Below are 17,035 nucleotides of genomic sequence, written 5' to 3'. Positions count from 1 at the left end.
GGTCAGTCCTAACAAAGACTTTGGCTCCCTGCTCAGACCCTGTTCAAGTGCACAGTAAATTCACCAGTGTTGAATTAACTCCAACAGTGTTAAAATGAACTCTAAAGTGTTAATTTTACTCTGGTGAGTGTGGATTATATTAACACTTTCACCGAGTTGGCATTTTTACACTGCCTCAGAGTTAAAAGTTCTGCTCTCAGGGAGTTAAATAAGCAACTCTTAACTCTTATTTTATTTAACACTGCACTACTCTCACCAGTGTTAACTGTTACTCCATTAAATTGTTAAACCCATTTACTCTGCTTTTATCAAACTATAACTAGCATTACCACATGATTTGCTTATATACACTCTGGATGAACAAAAATGTGCATGTGTATAATTGATACTGTGTATTAAAATCTAGCAGTCCTTTGTTGGAGAGAAAATATATAAATTTACTTAAATACCCAGACCCAATCAAACACAAACTGGTCAGGCATATACAGGTAATGTTTACAAGCACCACCACAAACCAATAAATAGCCAAACATTCTGGTTTGGGGTCGACTCAAAGACATTAGTTCATAGTTGAGGTAGAAAAAACACAAACATAAAATACATTGAGGGTAAAATGTATCTTTACCCACCAAACAATTAATGTACAATAATTAACATTTATACAATTAAGAAAAACAAATTATCCAGGAATCTACCACAATGCATTGTGGGTATGGTAAATTATTTGGTTTTACACTAGTACAGTGTAAAATCACTCTTTAATTTGACAACCAGTATTAACACTGACTCAAGATGGTTTAACTAACAAAGTATCAACTGAATCTTTTTAGTGTTGAAACACTGATTTTAACACTTAACACTGGGATTTCAACACTACAGCTTTTGCTGTGTGAATGACTCAAGGAGACGGGTACTACGGTACAAGAACACAAAATATTTTATTAACAAAGACAAGTGCAGTGGACTCGGCGACCAGGCGATGGCAGTACTGCACACGACCCCGGAGAGAGAGATGCTGTCCCCTATTAAAACGGTACCCGAAGATAAAAAACTGAAAATCGCCACTGCATCAGTAAAACTCCCCCACAACAAAACCCCAAAAGAAAATGCAACAAAATCCAAAGGATAAAAAAGGAAACAAAACACACCGATCAAATGAACAATGAAGTTAACACCCCAAATTAATGTACCCGCATAAGTGACTCGGATAATGCAGGCGTAACCCAGCTCCTCGTCTGCGTCGTCAAAAACAGTATCAACCACAATTAAAACAAAACAAAACAAAAGAAACAGTATTACCGCCAAGGCAGACGCAGTTATTTATGGCCACAGCAGTCCACGTCAACCATGCTCGTCCTAAAAACAGAAAACCCCATAAAACAAACAATTCCACTAAACAATCCCACTGGGAAGGCATAGAAGCAGCTCACCAGAAGAGCCGTGAAAGTCACAGTAACGTCCACACACGGACCCACAAGAAACAACCTCACCTCCCCTGAAGCACAGGGCTGTATTCAATCAGGAGCAATTACGCCTCAGCGACCCCCAATCACCCACCGGTGCGGCCGATCAGTCCCGCCCTCTCCGTGCATGTGCGCCGAACTGCCGCCGAACAAGCAACATCCACCAGGACGCGTCCACACTCGCAATAAACTGTTCAATCAGAGTTCATCACGGCACCGGCGCCGCACACTGGCTGAAGTGAAGAGCGATCATCTACAATAAACCATTTACTGAAATGTTTCTTCAAAAGGTTTGACCAAAATATATGAACAATCAATTAAAGTGCTCTGTGTCTATTGCTGTTCGTGAAACCAGAGAGACGTTTCGCACTGCAAACTTTTGAATCACAATGTTTGCATTAAAAAAATAATTTGAATTACATTGGTAAATTGTATAGTTTAATATTATAGCTCTATACATGCATGTATTGTGAACAAAATAGATATCAGATGATCAGATTCGTGAGTCTCAGCCTAAAGGTTTAATTGCCTATTCTGTCTGTATTCACAGCAACTATGTAATTGTCATTTTTTATTCTGTTTTGGTAGTTATTTATTTTGAGTCTATTAATATATTAATATTAAACCACTGGTTGAAAAGCAGTTATATATTTGACATGCAATACTCCCATTTGCTCAGTAGATGTCATCCTTACTCCGTTTTGTTATTCAAGATAACACACACATTTAAAAATGTTTATTTACTTGCTTACTAATTTAGCAATTATATGCCTTTTCTCTAAATTCACTAAATATCACATACATACATATGGAATATAATATTAAGATGATCCTGGCTAAATTAAATTAGAGCAGGGGACAGCTGTATGACCGCATCAATCTTCAGACACATCTAGGATTACAAAATCAAAGGAAATCACTGGTTCACTACTCCACTGGTCAAACAGCCTTGCATGTAAGCATTCTGTAGTTTTACCAGTATAAGCATTGTGCACAACCAGCAATATTAGATTCTATATAAAAAAACACGTTATGCTTTCTCAATTTAAACTGCACATGGTATCAGAAGAGACAATATGAATATAACCATTGAAAGTGATTTAAAAGCATTTTCCCTTACCCCATTGGAATGTCAGTCTGCACTTCCCAGTGAAATAAGAATTTAATCCCCTGCTGATTTTGTATGTTTGCCCACTGACAAAGAAATGATAAGTGTATAATTTTAATGGTAGGTGTATTTTAACAGTGAGAGACAGAATAACAACAAAAAAATCCAGAAAAACGCATTTCACAAAAGTTATAAATTGATTTGCATGTTAATGAGGGAAATAAGTATTTGATCCCCTATCAATCAGCAAGATTTCTGGCCCTCAGGTGTCTTTTATACAGGTATCGAGCTGAGATTAGGAGCACTCTCTTAAAGGGAGTGCTCCTAATCTCAGCTCGTTACCTGTATAAAAGAAACCTGTCCACAGAAGCAATCAATCAATCAGATTCCAAACTCTCCACCATACAACATACAAAATCAGCAGGGGATCAAATACTTTTTTCCCTCACTGTACCAACTTCTATTAATATCCATCAAAGTACATGTCATAGATAATCACAGCACATAGAGAGATTGTTATAAATATATAATCCAATTTCATAGACATAATATCAGTTGACCTTTTAGGTTTTAGCTTTACTGCCCACCCAGAGCTCTGCATCAGTCCATTGGTAGGTCAATGCACATTAAAGAATAAGAAGAATTCTAATAAGGAGAATAGTTGCACAAGAATTTGGATGACATGGAGCAAAGAACCATGGACTGGAGGGATCTGGGGTTATGGCAGAGAAGAACTCAGTACAAGAGGTATAGAGCCGATGGACAGGCTGCCTCAATTGTCCCAGTCGTGGGGTTTCAAAGAGAGAGCCATAGGCTTCCATTTGGTTTACTATGGATGCGTTTCCTGCCCAGAAGATGCCAGGCGCGTGCGTGCGTGCGTGGTACAGCTTAAGGGCACGTGTGTTTTGTGAATTTAATAAAATATGAAATACCTGTTACCAGAAGCGGAAATATCACGAGAGCGATGGGGCATAGGCAGCAGGGCCCACCACATCTAGGGGCCCCGCAAGGGGATACATATTCCACCAGATATATTACAATTATATAGCAAAGAACAAATATTATTTAAACAGTAAAATAATTCAAAATAAAGACAGAAGTTATACTGTATGATTTCATTAAATCCTGGCACTGATCTGAGCGGTTGTTGCTTATTTTATAAAGTATTGTATTTAGCAATGTACAGAGTCTGTCGCTATACCACCTTGAGGGGCCCCATTGCCTGGGACTTGCACCTGCACTGCTGGTGGGCGGGACCAGGGTCTTAAATCATTATTCATCTGTTCAGTCATTTGTTTAAAATACTTTTGGTATTTTTCATCATACTGTTCCAAAATAGCAAATGATTCTGAAATAATTGAAAATGAATTGTTCATCTTTGTTTTTTCAATAAAATAATGGGGGGTCTGTTTTAATATTTGATTGACGTGTAACCTATCCTATCAGTTGGCAAGCTGTGTCTGGTTTAGACTCTAGTAAAAGCCAACTAGATATCATTAAGTTAGATACATAAAACAATGTGATGTGTATTGTCCTTTTTGGAGTGAGCTTACAGTGGTTTTTAACTATATATATAAAAAAGCTGTTATATCTCTGCAGTGGACTACCTGGAGGACCCGCAGTTGTAGGCTTTAGAGGGGCGGTGGGGGTGCTCACAAGAGCCCCGCCCCCGCTGTGCTTAGAGTTAGTTCTGCTGCTGCCTGTTACCCGTTCATCCATTGTGGGAGCTTGGGTGTCAGTCTCGTTGTGTGGGTCCATTTGAAATTGGTGAAACTAAGCTTCCCCACCTCATACCAAAAAAAGGTCAGGCCCCACCTTTTAGTAAACTGGGAAAAGGGGTTACTGCCCATGACACATTATTAACATATTTCTTAGCAGTCCAAGGTGACTTCAATATATCAAATTATTTGAACATACAATTACCCAGACAGCAGTGTTTTAACTGGTGCAATCTAGGTACAGCACCTTTCTCAAGGGTACAGCAGCAGTGTCCCCACCAGGGCTCGAACCCACAACCCTCTGCTGCAGATTCCTGACTGGTACATCATCATGGTTAATGGCAGAGAGCTCTCCGAAGATGTTCATTGACCTCCACAATTTGGGGGATGCAAATAAAATTCACAAAAAGCTGAAACTACCATTTTCCAAAGTACTGTCCATTATTAAGGATTATGTAAGGCTACTGATACAAGGGCTACCCTAGCAAGAGGAGGACCCTAGAGGCTTAGAGACCAGTGGTTTGGGAGGCCAAAGTAAATCTACAGGCAACAGTTTGAAATCAAGACAAACTGGCATCCTCAGGACACAAAATGGCCTGCATGAACGTGGCATTCATGGCTGGGTTGCAAGGAAAGATGCCTCTTCTGAGGGCGCACCATAAAAATAGGTGACTTGATGTATTCAAATGCGTTTTTAATAAGATGCATTTCTGTAGTTGCACAAGCTGTACAGAATATAATAGAAACTGGTAGTTAGGGGCCAAAGGTGCAGATACTGGTATTTTTATTGTTAGAACACACATTAAACAAATACTTCCAGCCAGTCTTTTGTTTTCAATAACATTTTTTTCCATTCCCACTGGGATGCTTATCTAACTCACTTCCTCCTCCATACCTAAAAGAGTCACTGGAACAAAGAAAATTAAATCCAACTTAGGTAAGTTACTTCGTATTAACACTTATTAACTCTTGTTTAAAAAGTTTCAAGTTGCTACTTCTCCAGGTGAAGTCCTTTCGACTCTATTCTCTTCCATTTCCTTTATTACTTCTCTCTTTTTGGAAACAGCAGTCTTGTGATTGAGCCCCCTCTGCTGGACACAGCTGCGTCTGCAGCCATCCCCAGATTGGAGTCCTTGGTGTTTTAACAGTTTTATTTATGTATGTATGTTTTTCTTATTCTTGCCATGGTGGCATAATAAAACAGTGAGCGTCGGTGTATTTTTGTGTGTGTATTGTTTACATTTATTTATATGCTTCTTGGTTGGTTTTTTAACCCAGCACTTTCAGCTTTTACTACAATGCAGTGATTTTACTCAGCCACTGCTATTACCAAGCCCGATTTACATACAACCTCTTATAATAAACATTATATCGTTGCTGAACCTACCCATATATAACGTTTCCCACCTTTCACACGTAATATTCTTCAGCTCCTAACTGGTTTGAACACACAAACACTGTACATGGCTGGTTGGCTCTCGGCACTCTGCACCAAATCACCACAATCTCCTCTCCTTTGTCACTCTCTTCCTTATATTCCCAGCATGCCCCGCCCATCCTACTCAGTCAGCGCTAAGCTCTCTGGGAAGTGCAGTTTCTTTTCCTGTCAGCCATTTAATTAAAGACGCCATGCCCTATTTCTCACAGTAGATAAGGCAAATTAAATAAATTTTAAGTGGTCATCATCATCATCATCATTTATTTTACCTCGGCACCAAGATTAACATGCATTTCTTTCCTTCCTGGATACTTTCCTGGACAAATCAGTTCACCAATTGGTTCCCTGTTCTCATTTTTAAACAAAAATAATCCCAAACTTGGTAATGGGGTCTTTTTAAGGTGTTTATTGCAATTATTCTGTTACTTGACAGCTGCAGATGGTAGGGATTCTGTAGACATACTGGTCACGTCTGGCTAGTGCAGATTTCTGCAGATCTGCGCTACAGGAATGCGACCACTGTAACTCTCGCTGAGTATGAAAATTGGAGGGGGGGGGCTGTAACCTACACATCTCTTTCTTTTTTTACATTTGATATCTCAAATGATCAATTAAAATCTCACCAGATGATTTTATACAGTTAGGGGTTTGAAGTTAGGTACAGAATTATATAAATAACTTATTAAAGAACCAATTATTTTATTACACAATTAAAAAAAGTGAAATCTAAGCAGATTGTTCCTGCAATTAAGGTTCAATTAAGTAATTGAGAGCTCAGCTGAAATAAAAACCAGCAGGGTAGGGGGTTCCCCAGGACCAGGGCTGGGAATCCTGCAATCGAGCATTTGTGATTTGAACTCAACAAGGCAGTGCACAAGCGGAGACCAATGGGTCTGAAAGACAGAGCAATTCTGCCTGGTCCTGTATCCTGCCTCAGAAGTGTCAAAAACACTGAGAATTACAGGAGGTGTGTTCGAAGTGTAATCCACACCAGAGCAAGATTTACAAAGCACTTACTACAAGGGTGTGAATAAATGTGACTCTTCTGTTTTCTGGTATTTATCTGCTCTTGCAATCTTGGAATGCTAACAAGATTTTTACACTTTTTTCAGCTGATTCATTCCATAAATCTTTGTTATATGATCTTTTTCTTCCCATTTATTCTGGAGTATAAATACATCTGGAGGACAATAAATACTGCGACGCTGAACTTTCACCATGAACTGCCCTGTACTTTTCCGGACACTGGGGTTTGCTGTTCCCCCCGTGTCTCTCCCCTTCATAAAACAGGACACGCCCGGCTGTGGACAGGCTTGACTGCTTGCTAGTGTCCTGTGTTTGTGTTTATGATTGATCTGTTACCTGTGTTTAGTATTGATTTGATTTGGTTTGTGCATGTCCTTTTGTTTTGGAGTGCTGTATACATACAATAGTTCACTTTTTGCACCATAAACATGATTGTTTTCCTTTCACTGGAATGTGTTCTGTATATATGCTCACATGCTTTAAAGGGATTACTCTATAACCTTCAAAGTGAGGTGTAAAGTCTCTGCTGAATTTAACTTGAGCACATCAGACCCTGATAGGGCTGTGCATCCATCCAGAAGACAATATTAATTTCTTCATACAGATAAACTGAGAGAGGTGAGAGATTCCAGGCAGCAGGCAGAGTACATTTTCTCACTTTAAAGCAATACACAGTAATTGAGAGTTGTGCCAATGATATGTTTGATCGTCTATAGTTTTCTGATCAGTGCCTTAATTTCAGCTACATGAAAAGGGCACCGGACTAATTATGTTGTTAAATCGGGGTGGAAATATTTCACATTCTCACAGGAAGAATCTACATTTTCCCGTCTTCAAGCTTCCCAGCTAGGCAGTGTGTGTTAAACATCTTAGGTTGAGAGATTCAGTGGTAATCCACTTTGACGACGACCCGGGTAATTGTAGTCACAAGGGTGCCACTTCATCTCTTTGTAAAACTAGGGCCTTCAGGCTCAGATTAACCTTGGGAATCAATCTTTTAGAATTTGACTTTCTATTCTTTGCAAGATGGTGAGGAAAACAGCTAAAACTGCTGATTAACCCCTTCAATATGTATTTATTTTAAAGAACAAAGCAAACATGTTAGTTTCCAGTCACCAACAGTACTAACAGAACTGCGTTCCCAATTCTGTGAAACTAGAACTCATGACTATACATTCAGATGTTCTTGTTACATTTACAGAATATGTATTTTTGTCATGAATTAGTATCATGGATGCAGAGAGTGTGTTTGGTACCTGCACTAAATAAGTTAACCAAATGATTTGGCCCTTCTGCTATCTAAACAGCCTTTCAAAGTTATAATGAGGAAGGTAGGTAAAACAGGCCAGTGTGGGGTCATTATCGTTGGTCGGCACATATGGATTTGTCTTTATCTTGTGATCTATGATTCATGCCCTTCATTTACAATTGTGTAAAATATTTAAAATCTGATGAATTTCTTTAAAAGTCAGTCTCTCGAATGACCTCCTTCACCCTCCTAAAAATCTAGGGAGCAGAATGACTGGCAGCAGTAATGGGTTTATAAAACAGAACCTTTACCTGAGATGGAATGTTTTGGCCATTGTTCCCCATTATATATGACAGTATCTATACGGATTATAATTTCAACATTTTCTCAGTATATCTTTATGTTACATTTAAATCTCTCTCTACATACCTTGGTAATGGTAAGGTGGTACACTGTGCTGCTGTATAAAAAAGTGAAATGGGGTTTCCTTAAATTACTTAAAATAACTCAATTTAAGGTATCTCTTTCCCCCTCTGTCTTTATATATATATTATATGTATGTACAGCCTATAGTTGTTTTTTTCTCCTCTCCAAACAGCCCATGTAAGTCAGTTAGTAAAATTAAGTAAAACAAACCCAAAAAGCAGGTTTATTTTCTACTTACTTGTTCTTCTTTGTCACTGTAATTTGAATTACCCTGGATTTCGTAGCAGGTGTAATCATTTGTTATGAATAGCTTGTTTCCATTGTGCATTCCTGTGTGTTAGTACTCAATGTAACACCTACCTTAATGGAACAGACGAATGAAAGCAGCAACAACTAATTAAAGCACTTGAAACTCATGTGCTAAAGACAGTAAATGAATAGCCCCAATGCATGGCACAATGGTACAATTGGTAACAGTGCAACTATGTATCTTAATATATAACTTTTTGCCCAGGATATTTTCTAGGTATTTTGTTCTTTTGGATTTACAATACTAGTCTTGGAGGTTTCCATTCCAGAAGGGTTAACCCTCTAATCGTCAATTTAAATTAATTGGTAAATGCAAGCTTGTCTTTTGTAATTTGTAATTAAAATACAATTTGGAACACAGACCTGAACTGTATTTATAAAGTGGTGGTTTATAGTGACTGGGACTCTCTGGAAACAGGATTGTTCACACCAAACGAGCATGAGCAAAAATAAAAAACTTGAGGAAAAATTGATGTTGAGATCAAAAATAAAAAAAAACGAATGCAAAATTTATAGAATTGTAAAACAGGCGAGTTTTGCTCTCGATTTTTTTTTTTTTTTTTGTTGCTTTTGATAAAACATTTTTTGTTTACAATTGTATTTTTTGAATGCGATACTTATGGCGCTAATTTGAGCCCATACCACTCCTCAAGGCGGTTAGTGTGAGCAGCTCTGGCACGGCCGTCGCCGCTGCCGGCTTTACCTCTGTCTAGAAACAGCGCATTGCTGCCTCATCCAGTGCATTTGATGGATACGAAACATTACTAGCGCTACTAAGTTACTTTGTTAATGAGATAAAGAGTTTAATTCGGACTGTTCTGCAAATACAAATGTAGGAGTTACTCACCTAATTAAGTGTTCAAACCATCCGACGGTGTTTCTGAGCGGACGTCTTTACTGTCCACACTGGCCCTGAAAGATGCATTTTGTGCGCCGAGCTGACACCGCGCCTGCGGCCGCACACCGACCACTGCCAGGCTCTGCTGTCCCGCCGGTCTCCCGTTTTTAACACGTCTAGCTCGACACTGATGACATTTTTATTTGTAATGTAAAATACAATTTAAAACAATGATGTTGTGAAAGTATCTGTATTTTCAATATCAAGCAGGAATATGAATGTTAGCGTCTGCGCAGTTGCTCCCTAATAATTGACAGCACTCACTGACGCTGGGAGATTTATGACCCGCCTCTGCTCACTCCTGATTGGTCAGCTCAAAACACGAGTCACCCGAGACGCCGTGACGCTTGTCTTCAGTGGGAAGCGCTTTACGCAGGGGAGTGACGCGCGATTTCTTTGTATCTACGCATTCGAGATAAACACATAAATAAACTAAATAAATAAAAAAAAACAGCAAACGAGCAGATATACATCAGTAAAAGGAGTAACAGTAAAAAAGTAAGCAGTAAAGAGTTAAGATTACGGAGACCAGTAATTACTCCAGTATCTTCCCCACAATAATTGCGTCACATGACTGCCCCCTTTCCTTGCACTGACCAAAGACTTTCATATGAGTTTATTACATTAACTTGTGTTTGTAAGTAAGCAGAGACAAGATGATAGTAATTATCTCTTTGCAAAATCCCCACAGGACCTGAGAGCGGCTCTTACAGATCTGCATAAGGATCTGTTTTCCAGTGCTGCTCCACATCCCTCTTAGGAAGCTACAGAGATGCTGTATAAACCAGAGCGCTGACTGGAAACACAAAGGCAGTGTACAGGGAGGTTTAAATGAAAATTAGGAAAAGTAATAAACAAATAAATAAATTGGCAGTTCATTGGTTGTGTGGAATTCACTCAGGATGATTAAATGTAAAATAAATGATGCCAGATAGTAACAAATCCAAGAGAAGTTTATTATGAATATGGCACCTGTAGGATGATAAAAATAGTTACATAAAGACAACCATGTATGACATGTTTCTTTGAACTGATGAGAATCTACAAAAGTATAAAATAACCCTGTTGTAAATGAAGTATGTACACTTCTGAATTGCAGCATTATCCATGATCAATGAAAAAAGATGTTTTAAAAAATAAGCCAGGCACTCAAAGTTAGCTTCAGTTAGTTATAACTTTTAAAACCAAAAAAAATAAAATGTACCATAGTTTTCTCTTTTTAATATTTTAATTTGTTTGTATTTAGAATTTGTAACACTGTTAACATTGATACTAAGAGAATCCCTTTCCCCATTATTCTGCTACTTCGGCACCAATTTCCTCATAAAAGAATCTGTATAATTGTACAAGAAATAGTTAAAAACACAGACACAGTCTTCACAGGTAATGAAGTTTTTTTTTCCATACTGTAATTTTAAACACTATGTAATTTGACAGCAGCTGAGATTATTTGTTAGTTTAAATCACCAGCAGTTATTTTGACACAACACAGAAACATTAAAACAGCTCTTTTGCTGTTCTGTTGTAACATATGGGTGTATTTCTTCGGCTGTCCACAGTGTCGTCTTTAGAGCTGCCCCTGTTCGTCCCCTCACATCAATATGTAGAAAAACACAAAAATCTATTCATCCAGCAATCTTGTTTAATGACATCAAGCTCTGCGTTCTGCAAATTGCTTTTTAAAATTCCTTATTTTCAGTAATTTGTTCCCCTCGTTTATTTTGATACGACCTGGGTTAGAAAACAACACACCTTCACAGAAACCTTAATCTGTTGTATCCTGGTCCAGGAGAAGCCAGATTCAATTCGGCTTCTTAAATCTACTTTCCTGTTGCTGGACAGACTAAAAACATTTAATGTTGACCAAAAAAAAAGTTGAGTAAACTAAACAGTCAACTTAGTAAACATGCATTTGCAAAACACCTATAAAAATAGATTTATAGTGCGAAACGATTTTTCTTTTTTCTTTAAGAAATTTTAAAATCTTATTTGTCCTGAAAGAATATCCCTATTTTTTCCTCCTGTGTGTTGCAGGGACCTTGAAGTCAACATGTTTAGTGGAAACCAATGAAATACACCCAATGCATACAAGATAAGCACAAGGGACTCTGGGAATGTTTATACAACTGAGGCTTTATGGTATCGGTCTGTTACATATATCTAAGCGCTACTTTTTTGTTTTTGTTTTTTTAAAGTGTAAATGTTTAGCAAGCTGGAAACTGAAGTCATACCCAGAATTCCTCTGTGGGGAAAAATGGCTCCATAAACCTTGAGCTAGTTAAGAGTCTTTTATCTCTGAGAGAAAGAGGTTTGTAGACTACACAACAGCAAAGCAATAGCAAAAACATAAAGGAATACAGACAAAAGGAAGCAGCAAAAGGTGACACTACATAGGAAGGCCACCACACAAAATCCACTAACCCCCAAGAATCACTGTTTTCACTAAGACTGCAAGGGTAGGGACTAGCCCCCCCCAGACTAGAGATAAAGCACAGAGAAGACAAAGGACAAAACAGCTACATCAGCTTCGTATATACTGCATATAGTAACACACACTGAAATTGCAATGAAACTGACAGCCAAGGACACTTACACATTGTACACATTACGGATTTCACGTTTTTAATAGATGCCTTTTATGAACGGCTGCCAAAAGATGAAGTGGAAGATTCATTTTTTCAATTTTTTTAAACAACGATCACAGTGTTTTTAACACCGAACTGTGATATACTTTTTTTTTTTCTTTTTACTTTTTGGCAACAGAGAGAAACATTAGGAATGTGTTTTTCATGTATTATTTCCTTCTTTTTAAATTGTATTAATTACAATTCACCAATCTGTAATTTCAGAGAGCATCTAAATCAATGTAAAAACAGTTTAAAAAGCCAGATGTGAAAGATAAAGGATTCTCTATGTAAAAAATGAGAACAAAACCAAAATATTAAACTGAAGTTGATTAAAGTTAAATATTCTGTAAAATTAATTTAAAGTTAATGTTGCAAATTAGCCTCAGTTAAACTGAGAAATAATTAAAGACAAATATAAAATAAAATAAACCTTTTCTAATTATATTCCTCAGCTCAATTTAATCGAGCCGTCATACAGTGGAGAGCCGCTGGACAGCTGAGTGACCGGCGCAGGTGAAAGGGAAGTGAGTCTGTCTGCTGGAGGTGAGACTCCTGTCCTGCAGCGCGAAGCCGTTCCCTCATCTCCTCTAATTGAGCGGCTGCAGTAACAAACGAGACGTCCACAACACAATCTCCCATCTTCTTATTTATATATTCCTCCCAGCCTGTTTGAAGGTTATTGAATGGTAGCACCATGTTTTTTAGAGGAAATGTAAATGTAAATATCTTAATAACCTGTTCCAAACATTTGAGAAACATTCTACTCTCAGACAGCCAAATTGCTTTAAATGAGTAGCTTGCAATTAAGTCAAATTTGAGTTACAAAACAACTTGAGGAAAAACTGTATACATTCTACAGCTCTATCCCCAAATCAGAAATCGTAACAAAAGCCCCTTAGGTTCAACTTAGTCAAACAGGGTGAACTTTTTCTGTCTCCTTCAACCTTGATCACATCAAGTTGTGGACAATGATTAGCTTTTACTGAATGACAATATCTTAACCATTACCTTTAAGTATCTTATGGCAGACATATACAAATTAAAGGCATCTTCATAAAGATGCAAAGAAATCAAATCAAATAAAAGGTACATCTTACGAAAGAGCAGGCATCCAGTACTCTTGACTCTCTGAAGGCAGAAAAGTAACTCTTTACAATAAAGAATAATCTGATTTAGTTCAGCAGAGAGAGAATAGTGAAAGATACAGAGAGAGAGAGAGAGAGAGAGAGAGAGAGAGAGAGAGAGAGAGACATGGGGACCATTAATTTCAATAACATGAGCTCACTTGCTCAGATTCAAAGTGCTAGATTTAAGTTTTTTTTCCCAAATGAAACACAGTCTTATGCCTCAGAGTCTTTGACAGTGAACACAGTAATATGGTCTCAGTATTTAATTTTAATCTTCTTTCCGCTCCAGAGTTTGTGTGGTGTGGATTCCGTTGCTGTACACAGGAAATGGAAGAGTGGAGAACAGTCCCTCTGCTGTGGTGAAGACGTTCCCTGCTGGCATTTGTGTCAGGCTGCCGGCGCTCACTGCCCCCCCGAACGGCCCTGACATGTTGAGCCGGTGGACGTGGTGATACAGCATCTCCATGGGAGTCTTGGGGTCGATTCCAAAACTGGAGCTGTTGACGTCCACAAAGTTAACCGCGTGAGTGTTGGGGAGCAAGTTGCCCTGCATCGCTAAGGTTACTTCAGCCGGGGCGTACCGTATGGTACCAGTGGTATAGACCCGTTGGGCGGCAGTGCTGGTGGCGGCGAGGGTCCCCGTTACCCTGTGAACCAGTGGAAGCACAACGTTGCCAGCCTGTAACCTCTGGAGGGCTTCCAGGTCCCCAGTGTATAGCAAAGAGCTGGAAGTACTTGGAGTTCCCTGCTGCTTGTCTCGAGGGGATGCGGAGAGGGGCGGGGACAGGGGGTCCGCGGAGGAGGCCGGGGCCAGGCTGGCAGCACTGGAGGAAGAAGGGGTGCTGCCGCCGAACTGAGTTTTGCGGCTGCCAGCGCTCTCGGCCCCCGGGGGGGTGAGCACGGAGTCGGGAATGGCGACGTGTAAACTGCTGCTGCTGGCTTGTGGGGAGGGGAAGTGGTCAGAGCTGGGGGGCTTGGTCATACTGTAGGGGGATTCGTTCCTTGAGATCTCCCGGTTGGGAGGGTAGTTCCAGATACTGCTATCGTTGTCAAAGTTGATAGGTTCTGAGATTTCAGTCTTGATTTTGAGCACAGAGGCACTGTTTGGTGAGGGGTGCAGCGTCGGCGGGTCCACCAGCGCCGGGTCCAGCCCGCTGGGGCTCGATGTGCTGGAGAGCCTGCGTCGCGTCACGGAACCAACCTTCTGCTTTTTCCTCCTCTTCTTCCTCTTCTGGTGCTTACTGGAGGACGGCGTGCCGGCCTCCCCCGCGCTGTCCGAGTCCTTGGCGCTGTCCGAGGTCACCGATTCCCGGCCCTGAAGCCGCAGCTCCGCGTCGCCCTCCGCATACCGTTCAACCTTGATGTGCATGGCGCCCAGTGTGCCGAAGCCGTCCTCCTCCGCTGCCTTGTTGCCTTCGAAGTCAGAGGGTTCGAAGCTGTCCTCGCTGTCTTGGCTCTCCTGGTTGCTGGAGCTGTTGCCGTCCTCGTTGCAGTTCATCTCGTTGTCCGACTGGTTCCCCGGCTGCTTCTTGCTGTCCGATTCAGGGTCTTCGCTGTTCTCTGATTGGTTGCCCTTACCATCAGACTTGGAGTTCTCGTTGTCCTCTGCGGAGAGAGAGACAAACAGAACTGGAAATATAAATGACACAGTGAGGAACAGAGGAAGGAAAGAAGGAAGCACTTCACAAGTTTCTTAAAATGAAACAGATCAAATATTTTAATCTGAAGGACTGGAGATGCATTTTAATATTCAAACAACATTCATTACATTACAAAAATAACAATTAAATCACCATGACATTTTTTCATTACCTTAAACATAAAATCTGTTTAATTTCTTGATTGATAATGATGACAAAGGAAAGGCAGTTGGAATGAATTGCTCAGGATGGTTAGAAACCTCTCTGTTTCCCTCAGAGAGCTCATGTAAATCTGAACATTTACTCTGTTCACCATTGCTAATTGCACCAGTGTCTCACAGAGCCGTGGTGACCTTGGTCCTCTCTGGCAGAGACAGACTGCGGACGGAGTCTCTGAGAAGGGCAGTCAGGCTGGACCAGCTGCTGGGGGCAACGAGAGGCGGCGAGACATGGGCTGGCAGAGGCGCTGTGGGGGGGGTGCTTGGGGGAACACTTTGGCACTGTGTGCAAACCGAGAATTGGTTCCTCTTCCTCCTCTCCTCCCTGCTAAGTGCTTTCAGGACTCCGCTCCGCAGGACTACTATTTATAACTTCCACGCTGTTTAACTCAACAGCAATGACCTACTGTACGATCACTATGATTTTTGAGTTATCTGATTTAATATTAATTTCCTTTTCAATTATTAATGTAGCCATGTTGTTTATCCACAGAATAATGACCGGGGAGAGAGTGAACGCCTGACAATACTGATCAGGGTGCGGCGCCTGTGAGGCCCGCTGTGCGGCAGCCCACTCTGCCGGGCCGTACCTGAGTTCTCCTTGGAGTCTGACTCGGAGTCGGAGGTCTCGGAGGACTCGGACGCTTTCTCGGGCAGGTTGGGGAGCTGTGCGATGTCCATCGGGGTGTCCTTGTACTCTGGGTTACTGCACAGACATTTGGAAATAAAGAAGAAGAAAAACAAGGTAAACCTTAAAAAAAGGACAGAAATGTATTCTGTATATGTTTAGTAAATCTAACACTAATGCAGTTTTGGAAACCCCTGCGTGGAAATGCACAGGCCAGGTCTGCTCAGTGTGTGAACAGTGAAAAACAATGATCGGGGCATGAGCAGGTGGGGATGCATTACACGGCTTTTCACAGCTTCCTCTTTCAGCAAAACCATTTAAGTCCACCCTCTACCCACTACCCTCCACTTGCACACAAGAAGAATGAGTGATCGTCAGCACTTATTTTTCTCTTAAAAACAATTATAAATACTTAAGAAAAGCAATTTCACTGCAGGTTTTTGTTTTGTATGGTTTTTAGGGAATGTTATTGCATTACAACCACAGTAGAAATGGAATTGACCTCCTCATACAATTGTCAAGAACAAATCCATTGGTTTGAGCTGCAAACCAAGCTACTATCTTACCTGAGTACATAATTGACCCAGATGATATTCTTTTCATTGGCATTCTTGGCATTGATAGCAATAGTGGCACTAGACTGGATCCAGATATAGCCTCCGTTTTTCTGTATCCATCTGTAGTACTTCGTCACACATTGGCCCTTATTCATTACTAGAAACAGAAATAATTATAATCATTAGAAAAAAACAGACAACCTTGTATGTATCAATATCTTGAAAAGACCAAGTAATTTAAGAGATCTCTTTACTTTTAATTAGCTGAAGCTGACATTTCAGACATATGGAATATAGTTAATTATTAAGAGCAGGTTTGCTGAAATATGTGTCCACACAATCAATTAAACATTTGACCATAATGCATCTGCTGACAGAAGATGAAGCCACAGCAGGCTGTACAATTCAGGATGATGTTCACAGGGAGCACTACAGTGTATTGTTCTCCCTGTTGTGATTGTATACAGCGTGCAGCGGTATTGTATTTCTGCATTAGTAGACTCTTGGACAAATCACTTATACTAATAATAATTAATTATTTGCTATACACTGGGGACCTGGAATAATAATAATATTATTAATAATAATAATAATAATAATAAT

General features: G+C 40.0%; 1 protein-coding gene across 3 annotated transcripts in view; it reads right to left on the bottom strand.

Annotated features, from left to right (window-relative positions):
- Positions 1-10,567: 10,567 nt before the first annotated feature.
- Positions 10,568-17,035, bottom strand: part of npas3 (neuronal PAS domain protein 3) — a 262,662-nt gene continuing 256,194 nt past the window's right edge. For all 3 annotated transcript variants that reach the window (XM_066694336.1, XM_066694337.1, XM_066694338.1), the window contains 3 exons: positions 16,442-16,589; positions 15,838-15,953; positions 10,568-14,994 (listed from right to left, as the gene is read on the bottom strand). In XM_066694336.1, the coding sequence (XP_066550433.1) occupies positions 13,658-14,994; positions 15,838-15,953; positions 16,442-16,589 (1,601 nt within the window). In that variant the 3' untranslated portion in view covers positions 10,568-13,657. The remainder of the gene's footprint in view (positions 14,995-15,837; positions 15,954-16,441; positions 16,590-17,035) is intronic.

Source organism: Amia ocellicauda, chromosome 21 (genome assembly GCF_036373705.1).
Source record: "Amia ocellicauda isolate fAmiCal2 chromosome 21, fAmiCal2.hap1, whole genome shotgun sequence".
NCBI classification, from domain to species: Eukaryota; Metazoa; Chordata; class Actinopteri; order Amiiformes; family Amiidae; genus Amia; species Amia ocellicauda.
This window is presented reverse-complemented; position numbering and strand designations above follow the sequence as displayed.